The sequence below is a fragment of the Seriola aureovittata genome, chromosome 8 (assembly GCF_021018895.1).
Source record: "Seriola aureovittata isolate HTS-2021-v1 ecotype China chromosome 8, ASM2101889v1, whole genome shotgun sequence".
Lineage (NCBI taxonomy): Eukaryota > Metazoa > Chordata > Actinopteri > Carangiformes > Carangidae > Seriola > Seriola aureovittata.
In genome coordinates, this window is record NC_079371.1 from 4,218,535 (window position 1) to 4,243,855 (window position 25,321).

At 39.7% G+C, this 25,321-nt stretch overlaps 1 protein-coding gene across 5 annotated transcripts; it reads right to left on the bottom strand.

Moving 5' to 3' along the window:
- Window positions 1-404: 404 nt before the first annotated feature.
- Window positions 405-15,416, bottom strand: tlx2 (T cell leukemia homeobox 2). 5 transcript variants are annotated; one of them, XM_056382073.1, is made up of 5 exons: window positions 13,397-15,416; window positions 6,512-6,724; window positions 5,466-5,700; window positions 1,289-1,469; window positions 405-787 (listed from the first exon to the last, which is right to left on the bottom strand). In XM_056382073.1, the coding sequence occupies exons 1-5, from the start codon at window positions 13,911-13,913 to the stop codon at window positions 776-778; spliced, it is 1,158 nt and encodes a 385-aa protein (XP_056238048.1). In that variant the 5' UTR covers window positions 13,914-15,416; the 3' UTR covers window positions 405-775. The 5 variants fall into 5 exon arrangements, with proteins under 5 accessions (XP_056238048.1, XP_056238047.1, XP_056238050.1 ...); XM_056382072.1 differs by having other exon boundaries at window positions 5,466-5,703; XM_056382075.1 differs by lacking the exon at window positions 6,512-6,724 and having other exon boundaries at window positions 13,397-15,414.
- Between the last annotated feature and the right edge of the window lie 9,905 nt (window positions 15,417-25,321).

The window sequence follows — 25,321 nt, forward strand, 5'->3', positions numbered from 1 at the left end:
TTCGCTCCCATTCTAATTTGAGCTGGCATCAGTTTTCCAAACCTTTCTTTTTATTTATCCAGGGGAGGGGGGTTTCTGAGCACACTTGCTGTTTTTCAGCAATGCCCTGCTTCACATTCACTCATGGGAGCTGTAGTCATCAATTTTTATGTATATAAAAAAAAAAAAAGGTATTGTGATTGTGCTGTCCTTCTGATACAATCTGATGGTATCTTACCTTTGGGTGGTTTGAAACTTTAATGTGTAATCATAGCTAAATCCCACGAGGCTAACTACCTCCACGCTAAAATCATAAAGTATTATTGCATGGTTTTCATAATGGTGACAAACGCCGAAGAGTAGCAGTGTGAAAAATCTGACAAGACAAAAGGAGGCAAAGAAAAACAGAGAGGTTTGTCATCTTTTCAAAAAGTCACAATATCATTTAATATAAAACACCTTTAAATTGAACATAATGAGGAATCCGTGATCAGGAGTTCCTCCAATCCACTACCACTTGAATGCTGCGGTCGGGGAGGAGCTCCACCTCGACGGCAGCTGACTTCAATGGTACTTCCGAGTGCACACAGAAAAGGGTTGAAACATGCATTTACTACATTGTACAAAGTCAAAAGCGAAAAACAGGAGGTCTTTTTTTTTTGCCATTTGTGGCAGACAGTCTCTGCCGCCTCGTGAGGGATCCAGAGGCAAAAGAGGGGACAGTCTTGATAGTTGGGCATGTACAGAGGTGTCCATTTGTTTCCTGGCACTTAGGGATAAAGTGCCCTCCTCTCTTTTAGACCGACAGCTGAAGGGAAAGCGGAAACTTGGTGTAAGGCAGGAAAATGACTCAACACACTTTAGATATTTAAGATAACAGTTGAAGATTTGCTTAATTTTGACAGACAGCAAAGTCAGTGCGGCTCCTGTGCTGTGAAATCCGCATACAGTGAGTTTTTTGTAGGTCTTGGCAGTAACACATAGCTGTCTCTCTCTACACATGCTCCCCCACCATATTGCTGGTAACGATCAATGAGGGAGGAGGCACAAGGTCCATTCAAAAATTTTTTTTTCCAGCAAGCATCATTTTCCTGTATCTATAACAATCCCATAATGGTACTGCGTTTTTGAACGTCAGCCACGTCAGAAATAGAAAGAAGAGATTCCTCCCTCTTGTCCATTCACACTGATGACAATCTGATATACACATTTTCATCCCTCCCTCTGTCCCTCCCTCTCTCTCTCCTACACACACACATACACACACACACGCTCACACTACAGATGCCACGGAGGTGACGGAGGTCACCTTATTGTCTTCTGCCCAGGGCTGCAGGTTCTGCAGGGCGTAGAGGGAGGAGTTGTGCAGGCAGAGTGGGTCCGGCTGCAGAGGCTGGCTCAATGTCTTCTGGAAAGCTTCCTGCTGAAGCTGCAGCATCAGCCGGTTGGCCTGTTGCCTCTCTGCCTCTCTCTCCTCCGCAGTCTGTCTCCTGGGTGGATGGAGAGAAAAAGAAGAGCAGAGGAAAATTTAAGATCTATATGATGTTGATTTTTATGGGGGCATGTACACAACATCGATTAATGCCACATACAACAGCATTGTTTGCAATGTTTGTCCCATATCCTACTTCAAATACACAGGATATAGTTTATATTCAAGCAGACAAATCTGTGGGGTCATAAGATGATGTTTGGTACACGAACATATTCTTTAAACATTCCCGTAATCTTACTTTTTTAGCATAGTTTTACTTCTTTAAGCCTCTAAAATATTCAAATACACAAAGAAAATATGTATATTTATATGTTTAAAACCAACCAGTAGACATGTGCAGTTTTCTGAGACTGTCCTCCTTTAAAAACGAGCCCATATGTCGTATGTGGCAGTAGCTTATTACGACCCATTTACGTTTAATTGTGCGACCTCTAGTGGCCGTAGTAATTATGAAGGGAGCAAAGGATGAAGTCAGGTGACGTAGCATAAAGAGCGACAAAGTTCACGTCAGGAAGAGGTTGGAGGTGCATGAAAACATGGCCACAGGAACTAGGGGTGCTGCAGGTGCTCATGCCTAAACCTAAACAATCCAACCAGTGAAGGCAACGATCATCAGCCAATCAGACGCAGCGTAGGGCGGGCCATGTCAACTCTATTAATGTACTTCCGGTTGTAGCATCGATAGCTAATCGACGGATAAATTCAAAATGGAGGAAAAGCGTTTTTCTTGGCAAACCACCAGCTAGAGAGAGCACAGATGAGAGCAGCTCCAACAGCATCGTTTTCGTTTGTTTGTAGTTTTTCCTCGGAGACGGAGACTGCCGCCGGAGTTTTACCTGTATAGTACCACATTAGCACCGCTACCGTTGAGGCGCGTGCTGCTAACAGGTGTCAAGCTAGGACTGATTTTGGCGGCATTTGAGGAGCCTCTCCAGCCAGACATTTTGGGGAGCTGGACCCAGCGCGTCCTGATGGCCACATCTGGATTATTATAACTACTAGAGCACCTGACCTGCAGCTCAAGGTAAGTTATTTTGTTTAAGCTGCCGCCGAGCAGTTTAATATTCAGCTGTCACTTACTTTGAACACACTGATATAACACTGTTGAAAAAAAATGTGCTTATTTGGATATGTTCTTGTGTGCCCTGCGCAATGGGCTTTTGGACATGTGTATTGCAATGTTATGGCATTATTGTGAGCTGCTATTGTGCAATAGCATTACTGAGTCCTTGTTTATAGACCTGGCTGCTGTTGTTGTTACTAGTGCTGCTTTTTTGGTGTGTGTGTGTGTGTGTGTGTGTGTGTGTGTGTGTGTGTGTGTGTGTGTGTGTGTAGTAGTATTGTTGTAGGCCTGTGTTGTATTTGTATGGGTTGGTTTAAAATGCTCTTCCCCCTACAATTTAAAACATCTTCCTGCGGCCCTGCATGAATTGGTCAACAAAATACAGGACTTTGACTCAGGAGGCTGCTGTTTGTTTCCTATTTGTAACCGTGACAACGAAGGTAATCTAACCTTAAATAAGTACTTATTTTAAACCAAACTCCAATCTTTTTCCTTAACCATCGTGCCATATCAAACCAAACTGGGACCGTTACATAACCATGTGTTTATGATTGTAACCATGACGACAAAGGTTTGGTATGTCTGCTGCCATAGGGGCACTGTGTCAGAGATGCTCTTATGAGTGGTATCAGAGGGTTCAGGTTGGTGGACCTGTTGGTCACAAACCAAAAAGCAGAAAAGGTTGTGAATCACTGCATTAAAGCTGCAACATGCAACTGAGTTTATGATGGCAAGAAATAAATAGGATGGCAGTCTGAAACTGGATTTTCAGTGTTGTTTATCTTTTTTTTGGGAAGCACATGTTTCATGACTATCAATGTAACTGCAACAGCCACTAAACAGCGAAGCAAAAGCAAAGAAGAAATCAAGCAAAGAAAGTGGAGAAATGAAAGTGTCTCAGAAAATTTACCAATGAATCTTGTTCATTTGCAAATTGGTTGCTTTTGCCGTATGTTTATTACATTCTGGTGCTAGTCACTTTAGCTTCAGGCTACATGACAGCTGATCAAGATGAGTGACAGGTGTTGGTGGGGGGGAATGTGACTAACGCAGGGGGAGGAGGAGCAACATTACACTTCCTGCCTCAAGGTGAAAAGTTACATCTGTTTTGTTTTTTTTTTCTTCTTCTTTCTTTTCAGCACAGCATATGTTCACAGTAACTTATGTATGTTGTGTCAGTAGGTGCTGATATCAGCATTTGCTGTCACGAATACTGGCTCAGATGTGTGTTTTTCCTGAAACGAGAGCGGTTAGAATGATATGTCCTTTTAATGGAAGAGTTGAGGTGCTTGTGTTGGAAAGTATCCAGTGAGTCTGCAGAATAAATAAAGAAGTGAACTGAGATGATAAGTGCAAAAGAGGGAGGACTTAACAAGCTTCAAACCGTGCTCTCATTGTGATTCAGAGCGGATGAGATGCTGCTTTTGCTCATAATCTTTTTCTTCTTCTGAGTTGAAGTTTCTTTTAATATTCAAATCAATTCTCCTGACAGAATTTTACATGGTAATTACTGTGGTTGTGTGACAGGAAATGTTCTGAATGGTCCATATCTGCATCACAGAATAAGGCAGAATGAAGAATTTATTAGGCTCTTTTGAAATTATGGTGCTGCTAATAACACAAGCCATAAGGGAGAAATAATTGCTGTCAAAATCAACAACAAAATAAAAATGGCAGGAAGGAATCACAGGCAGAAACACACCTCTAAAACACTCTTTCATGCACACCAACCTCCATCCATTAGCCACACATTATTGTTAACAGCATTATCATAATCTCATTCGCTGCCTGTTGATTTGATCATCCTCTTGTTACTAGCGTAGTCGTCACGCAAAGACATCCCTCATGCTCATCCTATCAGGTGCACACTACAGGGATAGAGGCATAAATCTCAGCAAAACTAGGAAATCAGAAAAACGAGTTAAGCCAATTCCCTTGTTACTCGTGACATGCCGCTCAGTCTTGGGTTCAGTTTGGTTGTGTTTATTTTAGGCAAATTCATCATCATCACATCTTGTAGAGGAGAAAATGTGTCTTGTTTTTTTCAATGCTATGTTGCTGTGACTGATGTGATTAAATGCGGATTTTAAAACATTTTTTTTAATAGGATTATCAAACCAATTTCGATATTAAATGTTTATTCAAGACAAACAAGCCAATCATGAATGTGAACCAGCAAAAAACACAGTTCAGTTTCAAGTGTTTTCTATCTGTATTAAATTGAACTGAACTGACTAAAAAGCTTTAGGCTCATTTAAACATTAAAACCCTTTAGGTAATGTAGCTGTTAGTAATGTGCCTTTGAAAGATGCGTCCTGCCCCTTTAACTAAGGGCAGGGCATCATAATGTGATTTTCTACTCATTTACTTCCAAATGGCTATAAACAACAGTTAGAATGAAGTGAAGGAGTGTGTTTTTTTTTTTCTCTTCTGTCTATGAACTTGGCAGTCAATTCCTCCTGTGAGTGTTTCAGTATTGCTTTGGACAGCAATTTTCTAAAAGGCCTTTCAGGAGGCTCAGAAGTGATTGTGCTTGGTCAAGTGAACTGGCCTCGACTGGCAGCTAAGCTAAGCAAAATAGGTGTTGTGTTGTACAACTGCTTCAGCTGCGGACCGTTTTACTCGTGTTTAAAGTAAAACACAAGTGAGCATTTTGGACCGTAAGAGCAAAACAGAGACACATTCACTGCTGACGATTTATGGCGCAAGAAATTTTTGGAAGGAGTGGCTCTTCTGAGCGAGCATCCCACGCTCATAAAGACAAATAGCTTCTGAAAAATCCACCAGGACCTGTTTGTTTTGCCTAAGTAGATCATGTGGGGGAAAAAATGAGCAAAATATGTCATGTGGAAGAGAGTTATGACACTTTGGTTTCGCTATTCTGTACTTTCACGTAGCTAAAGGGTGCTAAGGAGGGACGAATCTTACCGCCATTTTGTCCGTCTGTTCTGAAACCAGGTCTTGACTTGTGCATCTGTCATCTTCAGGGCCTTGGCCAAGGTGGCGCGCTCGGCCGACGCCAGGTATTTCTGTCGGTGAAATCGTTTCTCCAGCTCGCAGATCTGCACCCGGCTAAAGGAGGTGCGAGGCTTTTTCCTCTTGGGCGGCGTCCGGTTTTGATAAGGGTGGCCGATACGACGGGTCACAGAGAAGGGTGAGAGGGCTGCTGGAAATGCAGAAAAAAAGGAATTTATTTGACTTTAGCTAGTTTGGTTTAGTTATTCATGAAGCATTGTGTATTTAGTTGATTGGAGCTTTAGACGTTATACACATCATTCTTAAAAAAGTCAGTGTTAGCATTAGCAATAAGGTGACTGAGTAATTGAGGTGTTTGGACGTTCATCTTTGGGCTTAAGATGAATGTTTGTTAGTTTCAGTGGTTATTTCCATTTCTAAACTGCAGTGAACTGTGCTTTTAAAGAATAAACTTATTTCCCTTGAGGTTTTGTTTGTACACACTCATGTTATAAACACAATCCTTGGTTAAATAGAATTAATTTCCAGTTTGTTTCAACTTGAAAAACCAGTGTGTTTTGTCGGGGAGTCTAACAGAAGACCCAGGAGCTGCCAAGTGAAGGAGATAAATGTAATTTCCAGCACAATTCCCCTGCCACATTTTTTAAAACCAAATAGCACAATGAACTTTACAGACAGGAAGTCAAAGAAAAAGTCATGGAGGGACATTTTGAAAGCTGGGATATGCAAATATATAATAACTCAAATTAAGACATTTCTTGCAGCTGGTGATAAATTGGCTATTTTAGAATTAAAAGATTAGTACGAATCTAAATGTAAACTTCTGCAATACATTTTCACATGTGTTGTTTCTGTTTCTGATGTTTACATCAGAAACATTTCAAAGTGTAAGTAAAAAACTCTTTGCAGAGCACACGGGAGGGATGCACTTAAAAATCAGCTGTGACACAAATGAGTGAGGTAAGGGAGGCGGTTGGTAGAGGGAGGGGGTGACTCACCTGGGCAACCCCCCTTTGGGAAAGGATAGTCTGCTAGAAGGCCATTGCCGTCTCGCAGGTGAGCGAGCTCGGGGTAATAGCATTTGGCTAATGTCTCCACAGTGCTCCAGACAGGGACCCTGCCGATGTCTCCCTTGGGGAGAGGACAGAGGGACCCGGCGGCCCCCGGGCCCCCTGTGGCCTCTCCAGCTCGGCTCTCCTCTGCCTGCTCCCCTAAAGGAAAGGGAGACACAGTAAGGTCCCACATCTGGAGCACAGCAGCAGCAGCAGCAGCTGCTGCCGGGCAGGCACCGACGCATAGGAGCTAATCACATGATGAGGCCTGAATGATGAACAGAGGCTACTGTTATTTACTGCTAGTCTCTTAAGTTAGCATTTGAAGAGGTTTCACTTTGAAAAAGAAAAAGAGGTACCTTCCATTTGGAAAAATAAGTGACATCTAGCAGGAATACTAAGATAAATCAAGCACATACTAGTCAGCAAATCAGAAACAGGCAATCAGGGTAATCTGATGATAATAAAATGAAGGTCAAAATGTGATTTAATAACCACTTTGATAATGTTAACCTACTTCAAACAATATCATTACTATTCACAGACTTAATATAACAAAGTACAATTTTGTAGAATATAATTTCTGCCATCAGTCCAGTCAAATTAAAACACATTCAGTTTTTGCACAAAATATCTTCCATACAGAAATCAAACATTTGTCATTTAAGCTTGTAAGGATAACCTCACGAGACTGATCATGCATGTACAGGGCTACATGTATTGACTTGACTGCTTTGTGTCGTTCCAATTGCTTTGTCATTGTGTCTGTTCAAATTTATAAATTGGACACAGTCATTATAAGAATCTGTATTGTGTTTTTTCTTCCATCTGTGCCTCAGTGCCTGGTGGTTCACTTTCATATATCTGGATATTAATAACAACTTATCCTCGGCATCATAAAATATCTATGAATCCTGTCTATTTTGTCAGCTATGGGTAAACAGAAGATCAATAAATGTAATGAGATCGTTTTTGGCCATAGATCCACTCCCCAGCTGCAGTCGCATTTTGAGGCAGAATGGAAATCAACAACAACTCTGTCTCTCTCTTTTTTTCTCTCTCTCTCTCTTTCTCTCTCTCTCTCTCTCTCTCTCTGTATCTTTGTGTCATTCCTCCCCAGCAAGCTGTTTTGCCTGCTGTCTTACAGGGTGTTTATTTGTTTTTGTTTTGTCAGAAAAGCTCACCAGGAGCCAAAATGAATATGAAAACATCTGCATAGGTGTCCCCCGAGGGCCACGTGCTGCTACCGCTGCTGCTGCTGCCGCCGCTGCTGCTCTCAGAGTTTCAGCGACCTGAAAATTCATTTGCCACACAGACGATGACAATTTGGATGGAAAATGGAACATGAAGCTATTATGCGCTCCGCAGTCGTTTCCAGGGAGCTTCCGACATCCCCTGATGGTGCTGAACACGAGTGGCAAATTGAGGCGTACGCGAGCAAATGATTTGTAAAGTAAAGATAAATAGCTGCAATGTGCAGTTACAGTAGGTCGCACAAAGTTAACGTTACCTGGGTGTAAATTAGCGACGCAGATTTAGAGCCTGAAATGAAAACTCACAACCTTTTATTGTCTTTTCTACTTTTATAGTGACCTTTTCTTTTTTTTTTTTCCCCTCTTCTTCTCATTATTATTTTTAATCTCCTCTGGTAATATAACATTATTATCAGGTTTCACATTATGTGTTGCTCTGATGCTCAATAATAGTAAAATGGTAATTGTATCCTTTTAATATTCCTTTTGGAACTTACACAGGCATCTATGGTATTTAATCATGAGTTTATAGTGAATTTATTTATATTATGTTTCTATAATATTCCTATAGGTGCTCACACTGGACTGTAGCACCTTTGTGGCCCTTAATAGTGAATTTATGGGGGACCTTATTGCACTGCATGGTATGTTTTTAAATCTCCAGCTTCTTATGAAGACCATTCTACGGCATTTCCATAATATCTACATTTAAGCAGCTGTTTCCTTTTGATTGGCTTCTCATTGCCAAAAACTATGTGTAGCCTTATGGGTTACACGCTGAGTATGCGAGCAGGCCTGTTGTTGCTCCCAGCGGCAGGTCTGGCTGAATAATACTGCATTAGATGGCTATTTCAGGCCATCTGTAGGCTAACTAATGGACCAGGCACATAGAAGCACGTTCAGAGGCAACCCAACATGCAGCAGGATCCCTCTGGACCTGCCAACTGCAGCAAGGCTTCACCTTACAATGTGCTAAACACTGGTAAATATATGATACTGAGATGCTTTGGATGTTGCATCAGTCATGTTTAATGTTTTGACTGAGGGTGTAAGCCTAAGACTGCTCAGCAATCAGATACGCCCTCAGATTTCTTTCTTTCTATTATTACTGGGGCTGGAACTGCTGTGCATATATATATATATATATATATAATATATATATATATATATATATATATATATATTTTATATATAGAACAACAATGATGTAATGTTTGAGGTCTTGTAGTCCAGCACTGGCTTGGCTTTTAAACCGACATCTAAATTGAAAGACTGTCCCTGCTCAACTGCATCAATCCTAATGAAATAACATGAATCAAAATAAACCCGATTCAGAATATTCCTGTGTCAGATCTGTTCATAAAAGCCTCTTCTGTCACTGTAAAATAACCAGGCACCACAGTATTGTAGGGAAAAATAATATGTACAATACCAAAGGTACAGAAGACAATTAATGCCACTTTGAAATAAGATAAAGAAATGTATCCAAATTGTGCGTTAAAAGTCCACACAGAAATATTAAAGGCAGCTTATGGAGCAAACTTTCCATTGATGATGTATTGTTCCTGCATGTGGAGTCTAAATCCAGTGAACTGAATAGTGATTGTTGTTTAAAGTTTGCATCTTTAGTCCTGAGCATTTACTATAGAGTGTAAAATCAATTATTAAATATTGCTGTAATACTTAATTATTTTTCCTGAGTATTAATAGTTTTCCTGAACAGCCTGGAAAACAGTTAAAGAGTTAATGAAGCTGTGTGGTGGATGTGGAAAATCCTATTCACACGGGTGGAGGTCATGTGTTGTTCAAACAATCATTTACTGTATTTAAAAAGACGGAAAAAATCTTGTTCCCTTTTTTTAAATAAAAAAAAAAAAAAAATTAAAACAAAAATCATGTGATTTCTTGTTAACCTCAGTCAAATAAAAAAGAAATGGGCTGGAATGCTAAATCTGCTGCCAGGGTAATACAATTTAGCATAAGCATATCAAAAAATAAAATGCTACCGTGGAGAATATGTTTCCCATAATAAAACCACTTATACTTAATAATACTTCTCGGTGACAGCGCCTCCCTTCCCCACTGCGGATATTACCTTTGTAGCAATCTAATAAATATATCCGTGAAGGATTCTAAAGGGGATATTGAAATATAACATGAACATATATTGCTATTTATTACACTATACGGGACAAAAGGCAGGGAGACTGTCTTCTGTCACAGCGAGAACCAGGACAGCTGGAAACGCACGAGGACAGGAGCGGGGTCCAACACGGAAATAAACTCACATTTTTCTGCTCTGCTGCCATTAAAACCCAGACAGAGAGTTACAGGAGGAAAAAAAAGGTTTAATTATGTTTTTTATTGGTGCTACGCGGCCTGTAGAGCTACACGTGCTGCATGCTGTTTATTGCAAAGATCCACAAACGATCCACATTATCGCCTGTTGTTATTATTGTTATTATTATTATGATTATTATTAGTATTATTATTTTAGAACATCCTTTAAATTACTGGATTACTAGATTTGTCTGTCGGCAGCCATTTGGTCATTAGCAAATATCCGTGCTTGTCCACATTTATTTATTTATTTATTTTGTTTCAGTGTATTAAAAATCATTATTATAAAACTTGGCTACTTCATTTACTGTTTTAATTTAATTCATCATTTTTGTTTGATTTATGTGTTTTTATTTAATCAAAATCCTTAGCCGAGCATTGAGCAGATTTAAAAATAGATCTAACTAAAAAATAATTTATATAATAAAGTAAAATCACGTCACCTTTTTCTTTTCTCTAGGACACAGAGAGAAATAACACTGCTGTTACACTGCAACAGTTATGCTTTACTACTATACTACTATACTAATAATTACTGTACTATAATAAGAATAAGAATTATAGTGTCAAATTAGTGGTGAATAAATTTAAGCCCATAAGCCCTGAACAGAGGAGCTGGTGATCAACATGAGCCCTGTCGATATAAACAAGTCTTATTTTCAGACCTGGATTAAATAATGCCTTTAACACCCCAAACCTTAATCCCTCGCGTCAGTCTGACACAACCCCTCAATGATTTAGACTACGACGTGAATTTGAGCCACACGGACTCATGACTCATGTCAGTGTGAAAAATTAGAAAAGTCTATTGTGCAATTTTACATCCAAGCTAAAAAAAAAACAAAAAAACACGTCCCTCATGGCTGCCAGGGCTGAGGAGCCTTTGGCAGCAGCACGTTGGGCTGTTTGAAGCTGAGAGGACGGTTTTTTTTTTTTTTTGGTTTTCTCTCCTCGCGTTTCAACTTGGAAAGCGACGAGAAAAACAAGAAGCAGAGAGAAACATTTAAAATGGTTCTCTGCCCATCAGGATAGATGATAGTCTTTTTGATTTACGGCCTTTTGTAGAAAACAGAGCAGGCTAAATCTGGATAGCGCGTGTGTGTGTGTGTGTGTGTGTGTGTGTGTGTTAGGGGTGTGTGTGTGTGTGTGTGTGTGTGTGTGTGTTAGGGGTGTTAGGGGTGTGTGTGCGCGTGTGTGTGTAGCTGCTGCTGCTGATCTTTGGCTGATCAATACAGTGGAAAGATATAAGCTGCGAAATAATTACAGCGACACAAAGCTGAGAGAGAAATTAAACGAGAGGCCCTCGGTGACTATGAGTAAAATTGATAAGCCTATTTACACTGTATCTTTTTGCAGTTGACATATCGTCCCCCGGTTTTGAATAATTAATCAGCTCGAAAGAACGGAACAGTGAATATTTAATGCGTGGAGAGGTGGGTGAGGGGCTGAGGGTGCGCAAATAATCCATGGTGTTCTTCATTTTCATCTTCATAACGGTGAGGTCATGAGAAAAAAACCAACAACACAGGAACCACCCCTTTCAAAATAGGAAAATAAATAAATAAACTACCATAACCTACGTACAATAATAGATTATGAAAAGTCTGTTTACAGCAGAAATAACTCTGCAGGTTGACTTTTTTCTTTTTCTTTTTTTTCTTTTTTTAAAGTTACATGTAGTTTAATGCTTTTGCAACACCAGCAATCTTTATGTAAATGTATATGCAAAGAAAGGCTGGTTTAACATCGAGCCAGGGAAACGGTTGAGAATGAACCTTTCGTCTGACGCTGGTATTTTATTAGTTCTGTTCATCAATGTGATCAATATGTTCCTGTAAAACTAAACTAATACATTAAAAATGTTTTTTTTTGTGTGTCTGAGGCTGTAAACGCCTATTCGAATAATAATAATAATAAAACGTTATTATTTGGTTTTACAGGTAAGATACAAAAATACTAAGAATGCATAAAAATGCTGGGAACTAAAACAAAACAATAGCATGTAAAATATGAACCTAAGGATATTTAACGCAAATTATTTGCACTATAGACAGTAGAACTAGACTGCCTTGTAAAAAAATTATAAAATAATAATAAAATAATTATGCATCCTAGTTTCTTTATTTCTGTTCATTTTTAATTAAAAAATATTATTTGTTTAGTTTTTTTCTTTTTTATATTATTCAAAAAAAGAGGAAAAGAAAATCCAAGGGCTATTAAATGAAAAATAAACTATCTAGAATCTACAAGAATTGTATTATTGTAGTGTCATGGTATTTATTAATAATGTACTGTAAGTTATTTTTGCATTCCCTTTAAATTCACAAGCTAACAGAGAAACAAACAGTAATTTTAGACAACAGAAAAATAACGGGTTGACAAAATCCTCAGCCTGAACTTCATGAGTCCAATGAAAGCGAAGCAACGGAATGTGAGCTCTATTATAGTAATAACTAAATGTGAATTTTGCAGATTAATTACATGTACAGCTTTTTTTTTTTTAATAAATTGCATTTTAGTATGCAATGTTATGTTAGAATTTAAAAAATGTGGATTAAAAAAACTCATTATCCACTATAAATTCTAAACGCTATGAAAGCATAATAATAATAATAATAATAATAATAATAATAATAATAGGTAATATACTGGTAATATGTGAGATTTTAACCTGCCATATGTTGTAACTGTTACGACTCATCTTCCTGTTCTCTCGATTGGCTCATAGAAGAAAAAAAATCATTCATCCTCATGAAAAAAAAAAAAAAAACGGGGGACGTCGTTATCCGTCATCCGCTGTAAATGGAGAGTGATGGTCCAATACTGATTCATCAGCATGTCCATGTCAATTTCTCCACTCGTTTGTCAGGCTGCCCTTCCAGCATAATAAAACCGACTCTGTGCGTGTGTGTGCATATACGATTCGTTATAGATACATTACAACCTAAAGATGAAATCACCAGCCTCACTTTGTGGAGCTATTAGTCTCCTTACACCAGATCCTTCAGGGTCCGATTTAAACACAAATGTCAGAAAAATCACAATTCAAACCTGCACGGCCATGAGGGAAATATACACTAATACTAGTTCTACTCTGTGAGTGTTTGGCTCATTATTAGAGCGTGAAATGCAGGTGAAGGCACATGAAGGTGTTCTGTAGATTATATAGGACCCCTCTGTTTTAATGGGACAAATCAGCCTACAGGTGTTGCGGTAGCACGAGGAAACTCTTTTTTACCTGTTAGTCTGTCTTTGGCAAACCTCCTACTGCTCTCCATCCACGGGAAGGTGAAGTTTGCCGCATTCCCCATCCCCATCCCGGGCACCGAGGGGATGCCCGGTCCGATGCCCGGCGGATGCGTCGAAGGGGGCGGATGCGGCGCAGCGGCGGCGGGCGGTGGCGGCGGAGGTGGCATGGGTCTGTGCGCCGGCACCCGGATCACGCCACCGGCGCCTCCTGAGTTCACGTTAACGTTCATGTTCATGTTCATACTGACGTTCATGTTCATGTTGACGTTGTAGGAGCCGGCCAGTCCTGCCGCCGCCGCCATGGAGCAGGCCGGGTTGTAGACGCTGTTGTACCCGTTGCTGTAGACGTTGGAGGCCAGCGCGTAATCCGGGTCGCCGGTCCGGTTGGGCAGCATGCAGCCGCTGGACTGGTCCGAGCTGTTCAGGATTTGGTCGATCCCGAAGCTGATGGGCTCATGCTGCTGCTGGTGCGTCTGGTTCACCTCCTCGATCCCGGTGTGCTCCATAGTTTTATCGGTTTATGTGTTTGTCAGTGTGTTTTATCAGAACAGGGATGTGTTTTTGTCATCTGGTAATTCACGCCTTTGAAGAAAGAAATGTTTGTGTGTTTACAGCAGTACTGGACTGTTTTTTGTTTTCAAGCATCGACACAGGCCTGTTCTACTCCCAGGAAACCAATAACGTGTCCGGCGCTATCCAAAATCTTGCCATTATTTCTGTCCAACAGCGGGGTCGAGTGTTCCCTAAATTAAGTGCCTATCCGTCGGGCAAAGAAAGAGCGGATCCATCTTTAACAGCGTGCTCTCTCCCCGCGAACTAGACACAAGGAAGCCTAACAAGAAGAAAACGCAGCCGAAGACGCAGAGTGGTTATCCTGAGTACTTACAGACAAAAATCCGTGATTGTTTTTTGGAGGGGAGGCAGTTCTCTGGAGGGGCTCGATGCGCTTTGTTCGCCTACTCTGGCAGAGACGATCCATACGCAGGGAGCATGGTAGGATACCCGAGCTCGTTGCATCAAAATAAAGCAGCAGACAAAACAAAACAAAAACCCGAAGAGGCGAAAAGGAAGCGCTGACCTCGCAGGCTGGATATTAATTGGAGGTGAGAGCGAAAGATGGCTCTGTTGTGCTGAATGGTGAAGTGCGTTTCAGCAGGTGAGACAACCCTCTGCGTAAAAGCTGCCATTCGGTCATCCAGCCAAACCTCCCTCCACTCCCTCCCTCTCCCTCTCTCCCTCCCTCCCTCCCCGGCAGGACAGTTGTTTTGCTCGGATGTCTTAAAGAAACCGCAGCTTTTTTTTTTTTTTTTTTAATATTCTGCAGCTTTTCTGGTTTTAAACAGGAGGGTTCGTGTCTTTTAGTGGCGCTGAGGCCCGAGTTAAACGCTTTACAAACTGTTTCGCAATAAAACTCGCTTACATATTTGAGATTATAGAAGAATGTCCACATTACACAGTTTGGTCTCATGTCTGATACATTACTCTATAGTTTTAAATTAAAATTGTGTGGTTCAAAAAGTAGGCAGGACCATTTATATACATTTTCTGAAGTGTCATCACATTAAAACCGGATTTTTACTGGACACACCAAATTTCATTTTTTAATTTTTTTATTATGGTTTGTTTTTCAAAAATAAGTTTATCACTGGAAACACCAATAATAATACAATAAATGTTTATGTGTCCATCTTCTCTGAGCGTCTTGCTAAGTTAAAGGTTTGTTTTTTCTTTTTTAATTTTTTAATTTTTAATTTTTTTTTTTCCAGGCCTCCAGAGATCCCTCCTCTACTTTATAGGATTTTGTTTTGCAACTCTCTCTCTCTCTCTCTCTCTCTCTCTCTCTCTCTCTTTCTCTCTTTCTCTCTCCTGCTGTTGGGCATGATTTGGTACAGGACTTGACAGCAGGTGAGCACTTCGAGCTAGCAATGAATTATGGGTGTCCTTTCGTGTGTGCAGTTAAATCAACCTCATATTTACCCATGGATCCTCAGAACTCTATAGTGCCCCCACAGCCCCCCCCCCCCCAACCCCCCCTCTCCTGGAGCTTCCTGGTACACAGGAGAACCCACCAATGTTGGGATCAATGAAGACTTATCGAGGATAAGAAGAAAACGGTGCAGATCGTGCTGGAGAATGGGGCCTGACTGGTATCCCCATGTCTGTGTTTTATTTATTTATTTATTTTTAAAGGCGGGTTACGTCAGTGCACGGTTCTCCTACAGGATACAGCGAATACTGGAGCAGATTTATGTGCACGAGCCGGGCTGAAGCAATAAGCTGTTGCACTGTTACACACAATGAAGCAATAAATCCACTGACATTGACGGGAAGTGCGCAGAGTATCAAGAGTATAGGCCTGATTTAAAGCCATTGATAGGCCCAGTCCAACCTAGATAGATAGATAGATAGATAGATAGATAGATAGATAGATAGATAGATAGATAGATAGATAGATAGATAATTAAACAAATAAATAGCAGGTGGAGTCGCATCATGAGGCCAAATGTGAAACGCGCGCGTTGCTGATTTGCACAAATTATTTAACCTTTCTCCGCCCGAAGCGACGACGCGGATCGCCAGGGTCTCAATTCAATAAAGATGAAAAATGGCTCATAATAAAACCGCGACACGGGGAAAAACGAATTTAATATATCACCGTTTTATTACGCACTTATTTCACTTTCTGTGCGAATAAAGATATCTCTCAACTGCACAAGGTGGCTAGAGGGAAGCATAAAAATCAATTGTGTGAATTCTAGGCCATATCAATAACGGTACCGGGGACGAGAACAGTGCGAGTGTAGCTGCTATTAGGCTTGTTTATATTTGCGCGTTACGGTAAAATGAATAGGGGACGAGAGGATGCGCCGAGCCTCAGATCAGCTTACTGACAAGGTAATTGGCCGTTTATGCAAAACCAGGAAGATCTATGGGCAGGAGGGCGGAAAATAATGTTTGAAAGCCTCTTTGGGGTGGCCCAACACTCCTCTCCCTGTCGGTGATGTCAGCAGCTCAGATCTGATCGTGCATCAGTGCCACAAACCGAGTTGTGTGTTTACACCAAGGCAGGGGGGGTTCCCAAACTTTGCCATGTCAGGGATCCCCCACAACAGACTGTGATCCTCCTCCTGGGCCAACACGGGGTTAAATGGAGAGTTTTTAGTGAATATGGATCAGGACAAAGCTATCTTTGTCTTAAGAGTACTTTGACTTCTGTTTGAACATTTAGATTTGTCATATCTTTAATTATTTAAATCTTAAACATAATGTCTTTTCATCATTTGAATTGCTACTTTTTATTCCTTTTTATTATTGCATATGCAAAATGTGTATATGTCCACGTGTATATGGGCCTTCGAGCCAAAGTCCTATGTGAAATCACAGTATTTATATGTAATAAACTGCCTGTAATCAAAGTGCTGGTGAGAAGTTTCTTATCAGTTGTAGGTTGGAGTTGCATGGCTCTCTGTTATTGTTGTGGAGGTGGAAGCTGTCAGACTTATTCCCATGCATAGACCAACTGCACCAGCATTTAGTCAGTGAAATTAACTTCCCATGCTTCAGCTCCTGATAACCACTCAAAGAATATTGTGTTGGTTTATGATGCTAATTTGTGAATGTGAGAGCAGTAAAAGTATTATACTGTATCCCTGCGCCAACCCAGCCTCAATGTGGAACATCTCAATGGTAGCTTTACTTTTTTTATTATTAATTATTTCAGATTGATTTCTTGCTTTGGTGTAGGTTTTGTTTTACATTCGACCAAAAGAAGAAGAAAAAAAGACAGAGCCTGCTGCTATTTTAAACTCTATGCATTCAAGTTTAACAGTTTCATACTAAACTTCCAAAGTAATCCACAAATGACAAATACAAAGTGTTTCAGATTTACACTCAACGATTGAAACCTTGTTTATGAGACGGCATCTGATTTTTCCTTAAAGAACCATTTGAGTTTTGGCAGAAACTAAAAACAATCCTCATAACTCACATCGTGAAGCAGAAAATTCCTAAACCTTTCCACGATGCGTCCTGTTCACACGAGGCAGGGCCCCGCATGTGCATGAATGAGGCTCTTTGCCAACATGTTGAGCACAATGGTAAAACTGTAAACCTCTAATGATCAGGAGCAACATCAGACTTCTCTCTATTGAGACTGACAACCGGAGATTACCCAACAAGACACCAAGTGTCTCGTTTCATTATTCTCAACAGTTCAGGCTGTTCACGACGATCAGCTCCCAAGAGTTTAATGAAGCTATAAGGAATTAAAATGATTATTTTAGTTAGTTATTTGATTTGTAATGTGTCTCATGTCATTTTTATGTTTATGTTTTTACATTGTAGTTGAGATTGAGGTGGAAGGAATGTTTTCCCTCCATTTTTTTAATCATTTCTATATGAAAACCATAAATAAACTGTTTCTTTTTTCAAATAAAAGTCCTTTTTTCCTCTTGACCATCAGATAGAGCTCAAAAAGATGATTTAGTGACATAATATTCAGCCAAAATGTTATTTAAACACCTTTTTACACCAAATCGTATGTATCTCTGATGCTATTCTGCAAAGAGAAACACTGTGCTCTTGCTCTAATATCTTGTTGAAGTATCTTCATTAGCTTTTTGCTAATCTTATACATCCCTCAATCTGCTGCTGCAACGACCCAGTTCTCCCATCAGGATCATTAAAATTTTATCTAATAAGCTATAGCTGCAAAGCATGAGGGGATTGGAATTATTATTATTTTTAAATACAGATCCCTGACTTACTATGAGCTGCCACTATAGAAGTGGCTATAAAACAGGCCAATAACAGGTCCACCTATAGGTTTTAAATGCAAACTTGACGTGATGCTGTGCGGGATTGTAATCAGCAATTTTACTAATGCAATAAAATCCCATTGCCAATTAAAGTATAACCCCCCTCACACACACACACACACACACACACACACACACACACACACTGACTGAGACACACACACACCCTCTCTCAATATGAAAGCCCCTTGCTGACTTTGCCCAAAGGCGTTGTCTATGGTTGCCGGCTGTGCGTGATGAATCGTTATCTCCAGGCCATGCTGCTCGTGTGGGTAATAAAGTACCAGCAAAGCGGAGACAAAAGGAATTTGTCACAGTTGCCTCCCCGATATATTAGTGACCTACCGGTCGGTTTAGCTTTCATTTGGTGGGGAGAGCGGGCCGGGCCGGGCCGGGCCGGGCCGGGGGCCTGCACACCAAATTAAAATGAAAAGAAAAAATAAGAAGCAGAAACAGGGAAAGGTGCGTGTGTCAAGTTAAGTCATGAGCCAGCAGAGGTTTGGTTCAGGCGTTGGAAGAGGAGGATGTAGACCTCCTACAGGGACTACAAATATATCACACTGCTACTGCACTATTACCGCCATCATTCAGCCCCCGCTTCCCCGCACGCGCCCTGTCATTTAATGCTATTTTCAAGCTAATCAGCGCATATCTGAAGCGGATTTTACGCACACTTTTACGCAGGTGCGCTAAACGCGTCTCAGCCAATCAGAGCTGCGTATTCTGTCGCTAGTTGTAAAACATTAAAATCGGATTGTATAGATAATCAAACATCCGTAATTTTCACACCAAGTTAAATATGCTTACAGAATATTTGTGTTATATTAAAGTTGTTTAATTATTGTAAAAAGATACATATCCATAGAATATATTAGAAATGACTAACATGGAGTGTTTCTATATTGTTTTTACACATAGCCTAGTGCAGTGGTGGAGGATGTATTCACACTGTTGACTCAAAAGTACAAATAGCATGGTTTCAAATTGTTTAATTTCAAGTTTAAATTCTGCATTAAATATTTAATTTCACTATTATCAGCAAAATGAACTTGAAGTCTCAAAAGTAAAAAGCTCATCACGCAAAATCTATCCATTTGTGTGATTATTTTTGATGCAATAATGTGTGAGCAGTATTTCGGTGTTGGGATGGTGTTGATGTGTAACAATGATTCTTATCTTATGATATATGTTTCACATGTAAATACAGGAGAAGAAAAGTACAATAACATGAAATGTTTTGGGGTAAAAGAAGCACAAAGGGGCATCAGATGGATATAATCAGCTAAAATAAGAGTAGCCTCAAATAACAAGCTCTTGCCTCACAGTGTTATCATTAGATGATCAAGCCTATTGCTGTTGTTGCTGATGCTGGTAATAGTGTTAGACTTTGCTTTGTGTCATTAGTTTGTGTTAAGCCTGTTTGTTATTGGTCACTGGGGGTTTCCCACATTTCATCAATGAAACCGTTTCCATGGACTTTATATGTTCACTGACTGTTTCTGTATAAAGAGAAATGATGAGGGAGGGAAACACTTGAAACGTAGCTAGTCATGTGACCATGTCATGATGCAAGGCTTAATTAAAAAATCAGCCTGCTTCCATTATCGGACACTCAACTCACACTCGGTCAATCAGTGTCGTTATTTTTCTATTTTTCACTTCTAGTTCAAGAAATATTTGGTGACAACACATCTGGTGTGAATTTGCGCACTGACACACGAGAAAACAAACTGACATTTAGCTCAAACGTATTGATATGTGTATCAAACTAAATTAGCCATACATTGTTAAACTCCTTCAGGTGCTGTCAGCTCGTTGTTTGTGGAGTCCTGTTCACATTTTTTCTCCAAAATTTGGCAAAAGGCGCATCAGACAGCAAGGGGCGTCCGATAATGGATGTCTGGCAGCTAAGTTGTCCGATAACGGAGGCATTTAAATTGACAGCTGAAATGATCCCAGACCTGGGGAGAAGGAAAACTGCCTCTGCAATCAAGGATGTGGAAGATTAGTGTGACGAAGCCTGTCATCCCTCCCCGGCCCTGTGTGGCTCTCTGCTGCTGTTAGGTTGAATTTCACGAGATACACCCAGAAAAAACAGGGTCCAGTGGCTGTTCAATCTGCACAGTGAACTTAAACTGTCTTTGTGATTAAAAGTCCAAGAACACCTGAATAAGACGTCTTCTGTGCTTCTGAAATAGCCTACTTATTTTTACCATTCATTATCAATGTATTTCTGCCTTTTCAGGGCCGTAGCCAGGATTTCAGAAATACTTGGGCTCCGTTTTGCCCCTGACACCCCAAATGTTTTTTCCTTATTTTATTATTTACACGTCAATTAACAGTTTGATTAGATTTTCTGTGCATTTTATTCCCATTCAGTTGAAGATACTGTCTCATTGATTTTTGTTGACCTACTGCGCATCCTCCAATCTTTAGGAAATCATTGTTATTACCCAAAAAAAACCAATATAATCAGATTTAGTTAATGCATTATCCTGCATGTTAAAGACCCTCTTACTTATGCTTTAGAAGCAGCAAATGATTCAATGACACACTGTTATTGTAAACTAACCCTAAGAGTTGCTGCAGGTTTTTGTTTTCTTATAGGGACACAAGTGTTTTCAAAGGCTCAAACAAACACGTTCAGTGAGTGTGACCTGCAGAACCACTGCGTATAATGCAGAGTCACCACATTTACGCGCTTGGTGCTGCAGCTTGAAGAACATCATGATCTTTTAGAAGTGTTTTGTTAAGTGTGGAACCACCGGGGTTCTCTGTGGTTCTGGTACATTATTCTACGGAAACAAATAAGTTTAGTGCACGAACCGTTCTGTCGCACAACCTTTTTATTGAGAGAGAGAGAAAAGAAATAAAAGAAAAAACACATTTTGTGATTGTGTAAACAGAAATAACATTTAGTGTTGCACAACCTGTATTTCGATATGTTTATTTTCTGACGGTTTCACAACCCTGATGAGGGCACAGGGGCCGAAAACGAAGGAAATAAACACGAGAGAAGTTGACTTGAACTTTGCGTCTGCCTCGACAAGTTTGCTGCTGTTTGCTCTTGCTGAAGTGGAAATTTACAGAATCTGGATCGGGTCATATTAAAGTATAAAAAAGCCATTTAGTGTTATGAGACGAACATTTGCTATAAGGGCTCAAATCTCACATGAAATTTGGACTTATTTGAGCAAAATCGTATAACATGTTATGCTTTTCAGGTGACACGTATGAAAAAGAGCCTTACATGTGGTTTGTGAAGTAATACAATCAAAAGCTTTTTTAAAATTTTGATTAAAAAAAATTCAACCAAAAAATATTACACAGATCTAATGTGAAGATCTAATAGATATTACAGAGCTACTTCAACAACATTGACAGTTTATTTACTATTGCAGACAAAGAGATTTTACAGGAACATTCACTTTTATTTTCTCTTAAAAATTATTAGGTAATCTTCATTGTTTATTTCCAACTTGATCATTTGAATGTTTGTGTTTCTTTTCCTTCATGAATTATGGATTAAAAGACAATAGAAAATGTGCTTTTTTTCCTTTATTCATAGTGTTGCAGCATGTAAAACCTCTTTTCTTGAGAGTGTGCAACCACCGGGGTTCTGCGAGGGAGGAAGCATCATCTCTCTGCTGAACCTTTTATGCTCAGAGTGTAGAGCAACCATTGTGCTGCTCCACACAATAAACCCCCATAAAGAACCATCCCGCGCCGTGAAGCCCTTTTTTACTGAGAGTGTGGAATTACATTATTCTGCATTTGGAGGGTTCAGTCCTTGACTCTTCGCCTGCCTCAGGGGAAAACCTGGCGCCTCCTGCCCGGATCAGACGACTCGAAACTGGACGGAGTGGAGAGGAGGAGGAGGAGGAGGAGGAGGAGGAGGGAGAGCGGGGAGGAGGAGGAGGAGGAGTGGGGGGAGTAAAAACAGTGGAAAAAGAAAGAGAAATCGCTAAAATGCATGCTTGGGACTGGGTGGATGGAGGGATGTTGCTGTTACAGGCCTCACAGGCTGCAAGAAGAACAGGTAATTTCTAGAATTATTATTATTATTGTTATTATTAATGTTATTAATATTATCATTAGAAATTAATCGATTTTTAAAAAAAATTTTGTTTCATTAACTTTTTCCTTGAGAGTTCATTGTATTAGTAAAAAAAAAAACAAAAAAAAAACAGAAAGGTAAACTAAAACCCGTCATTTCATTACTGCACGTGAGATTTCTCGACTTTATCTTTTCCTCTTTTCCTTTTAAATGCAAACCGATTCATTTCGCTCTTCCCAGCTGTCGGCCTCAGATAAACCTATCGATTAGACATCAGTTAGATTCCTAGCCGGGGCTTTATTGAGTAAGTTGGTGAACCTTAAAGTGAATTACAGGAACTGCTCTGCCCCTCCGGTGAACTATTTAGGTGAATCTAATTTACTTTGATAAAGACCATTTATTTTATTTACTCTGATCGACATTTTCATCGGGGGTTTATTGTGAGACTGTGAGGGGCAGTTTGTGGAAGATTTTTTGGGAGGAAGGGAGACGGGGATCATGCATTAGGCTGCTTTTGTAGATTTAAACTGACAACTGTCAATATGACCTGTAAAGTTTATATAGAAAATACACATCACTTATTTATTTATTTATTTATTATCAATAAAATTCCAAGATAGGCCTTTGAATTCTAGCTATCATTTTGCAACAGATGCCAAGACAATTATGTCTGCAACAGAGCCATTCATATTTTCTCAATCAATACTCTTCAGCAGACGTCAATAACATCTGCAAACAAGCCTTCATAGATTTTAATATGCATTCTTCTTTTGTCTGCAGGAGGCACAAACAGCAGCAGTTTCGTCCAGAGCTGCACACCTGCTGCAGGATGCTCCGCTGCGCGGGAAATGTTCTGTATTTTTGGTTAAATCGGGAATGTCAGACTACGTCCTGCGTTGTAAATAGACTTTAGGGCCTTTTAACGATATTTTTCAGTCTCACTAGGGTAAATGATAATTTCAAATTAATATTTCATATTATTCATTTTATTATAATGCATATTTTGCATGCATATTTCGATACAGCCTAATTTTAAACATTTGATTTAGTCTAATTCAACCACTGAAAGGCCAAAATGAAGATTTGGTGATCATTGTAATATTTTTAAATTCCTTTTTTTATTTAAAAACATCGTATTTTCTGTTAAAATGCACCAGCTCGTGCAAAAGAAAAAAAAACAACAAAAAAACTACGACAATTATATTAAAAATGGGCATAAAACTGAGACAAATCTCCGCAGATAATAATGAATGGAAACACAAGTGGCTCCACAGTCTGTTTATCCTCCTCTCCATCCCTTGTTCCAGTCTGAAACCGGGCTGCTCTGAGAGCCTGTTGTACACATGCGTCGTATTCAAGTGTAATTGGCCGTATCATTGGCTTTTGTCTTGTTTACAAAGCGGGCAACAGGAGCGGTAATTTAATTTCCTCTGCCGCATTGAAGAGCCACCAGCCGCCTGTCAGGCCGAGCTCAGCCTCCCCAACCCCGGGCAGCGGGCAGGAGAGTGGCTCGGGGCGATTCGGGAGAGGGAGGGAGGAGGAGGGAGGAGGAAGGGAGGGAGGGGGGAGACATCTGCCTCCAGATAAAAGTGTATATGAATGATATAGTGGGATGTAGAGGAGGGTAGACCCACTCCTGTCCCTGTGGTTTAGCTGACATAAATTTATAATTTATGAATATTTATTACAGTAATAGTAGGATAAGAAGGATAATCATTCATTCATTCATTCATTCATTTAAATTGAAGAAAGCAGATATTTTGCTTTTTATTCAGGTTTGTTTGGTTTCACATCAGCATCATATTCTTCTCATGTATTTTTTATATTAATTCACAATGGAAGTCTGTGTAATGTCTGTACTCAGTTTTATTATGTTTACATGTGTTTAATTTACTGCTACAACTTTCTATTTATTTATATAAATACTGATTTTGTTTCTTGTTTTTGTGAACTGATGTTTTTTTTTATTTTTTTTTATTTTCCGTGATACGTTCTGTTTATAATTTCTCGGTTCTTCAGGTGATAAATCAAGTTTCATTTGGGGGAACAAAGACAAATAAATAATTTTTTTGAAATAGTTCAGGTGATATTTATATTGGTTGTTATTTAGGTGATGATGATCAGGTTCTGGGGGTTAGAGCCTCTTTTAAGGGTTAAATTAAGACTTGCTAACAGGTCATACTCATACAGCAGCATCATGGGAAGGATCATTAAACCATCACTGGGTCTAAAATGGCAGATAAAGACAAAAACTGGCGATTTTCTGAAAATATGGGTCTTTATGATGATTAGGTTTTCATTAACAAGGATCCAGGAACCAGGAACAAGGAAATACTGTGATATAGTCGAGGAATTTTATATTGGTCAATCTGACAATCTTCTGAATAAGACAAAGGGACAACGACAGCAGCTTTTGCAGGTTGAATCGTAGTTAAGAGAAAACAATTAACAGCCTGTTAATAGCGGATCATCTATTCTTTAGGAAACGCAACATGCACGATTCAGTCTTCAGGCTGGATGGCCTCTTGCTTGATCCAAAGGGAAACGTAAACAAAGCTATGACGTCACGGCGGCGCAGTGTGACCTATATCACAAAACACTTCATGAAATCTTCAGGAAAAAAAAGCTCTAGTTTCTTGTTGAGTTTTTATCCTCTTCTGCGCTACAATCCCCGGATATGACAGAAATTACAAATGGCTCTACTCAACATTCAAAGCTCAACGTGACAGAAAGAAACTGCTGAATTTGAGGCGAATCAATTCCTTAGTTGAAAAAATTAAAACCCTTTTGCAGAGTGGATCCTTGTTTATGTTCCAGAAATCAAATCACGAGTTTATGGTTGAATTTCCAGCATGAAGGAAAAAAAAAAAAAAAAAGGCTTTTGTAAATGAACTCTTTATTGGCATCAAACAGATCTGAGGAAGAATGAACCGTGTGTGTGTGTGTGTGTGTGTTTACTAGACCAGCAGAGAGAGAGAGAGAGAGAGAGAGAGAGAGAGAGATGGCACATTAGGCCTGAGGGTGCATCATTATTAGAGAG

Bases quoted from the DNA above. Each gene is read 5' to 3' on its own strand.
- tlx2 (XM_056382071.1), bottom strand. From the start codon at position 13,913: ATGGAGCACACCGGGATCGAGGAGGTGAACCAGACGCACCAGCAGCAG. The intron at 5,704-6,511 runs GTGAGTCACCCC...CTGCATTTCCAG, and splicing joins CCCAAAGGGGGGTTGCCCAG to CAGCCCTCTCACCCTTCTCT. The intron at 1,470-5,465 runs GTAAGATTCGTC...CCATCCACCCAG, and splicing joins AACAGACGGACAAAATGGCG to GAGACAGACTGCGGAGGAGA.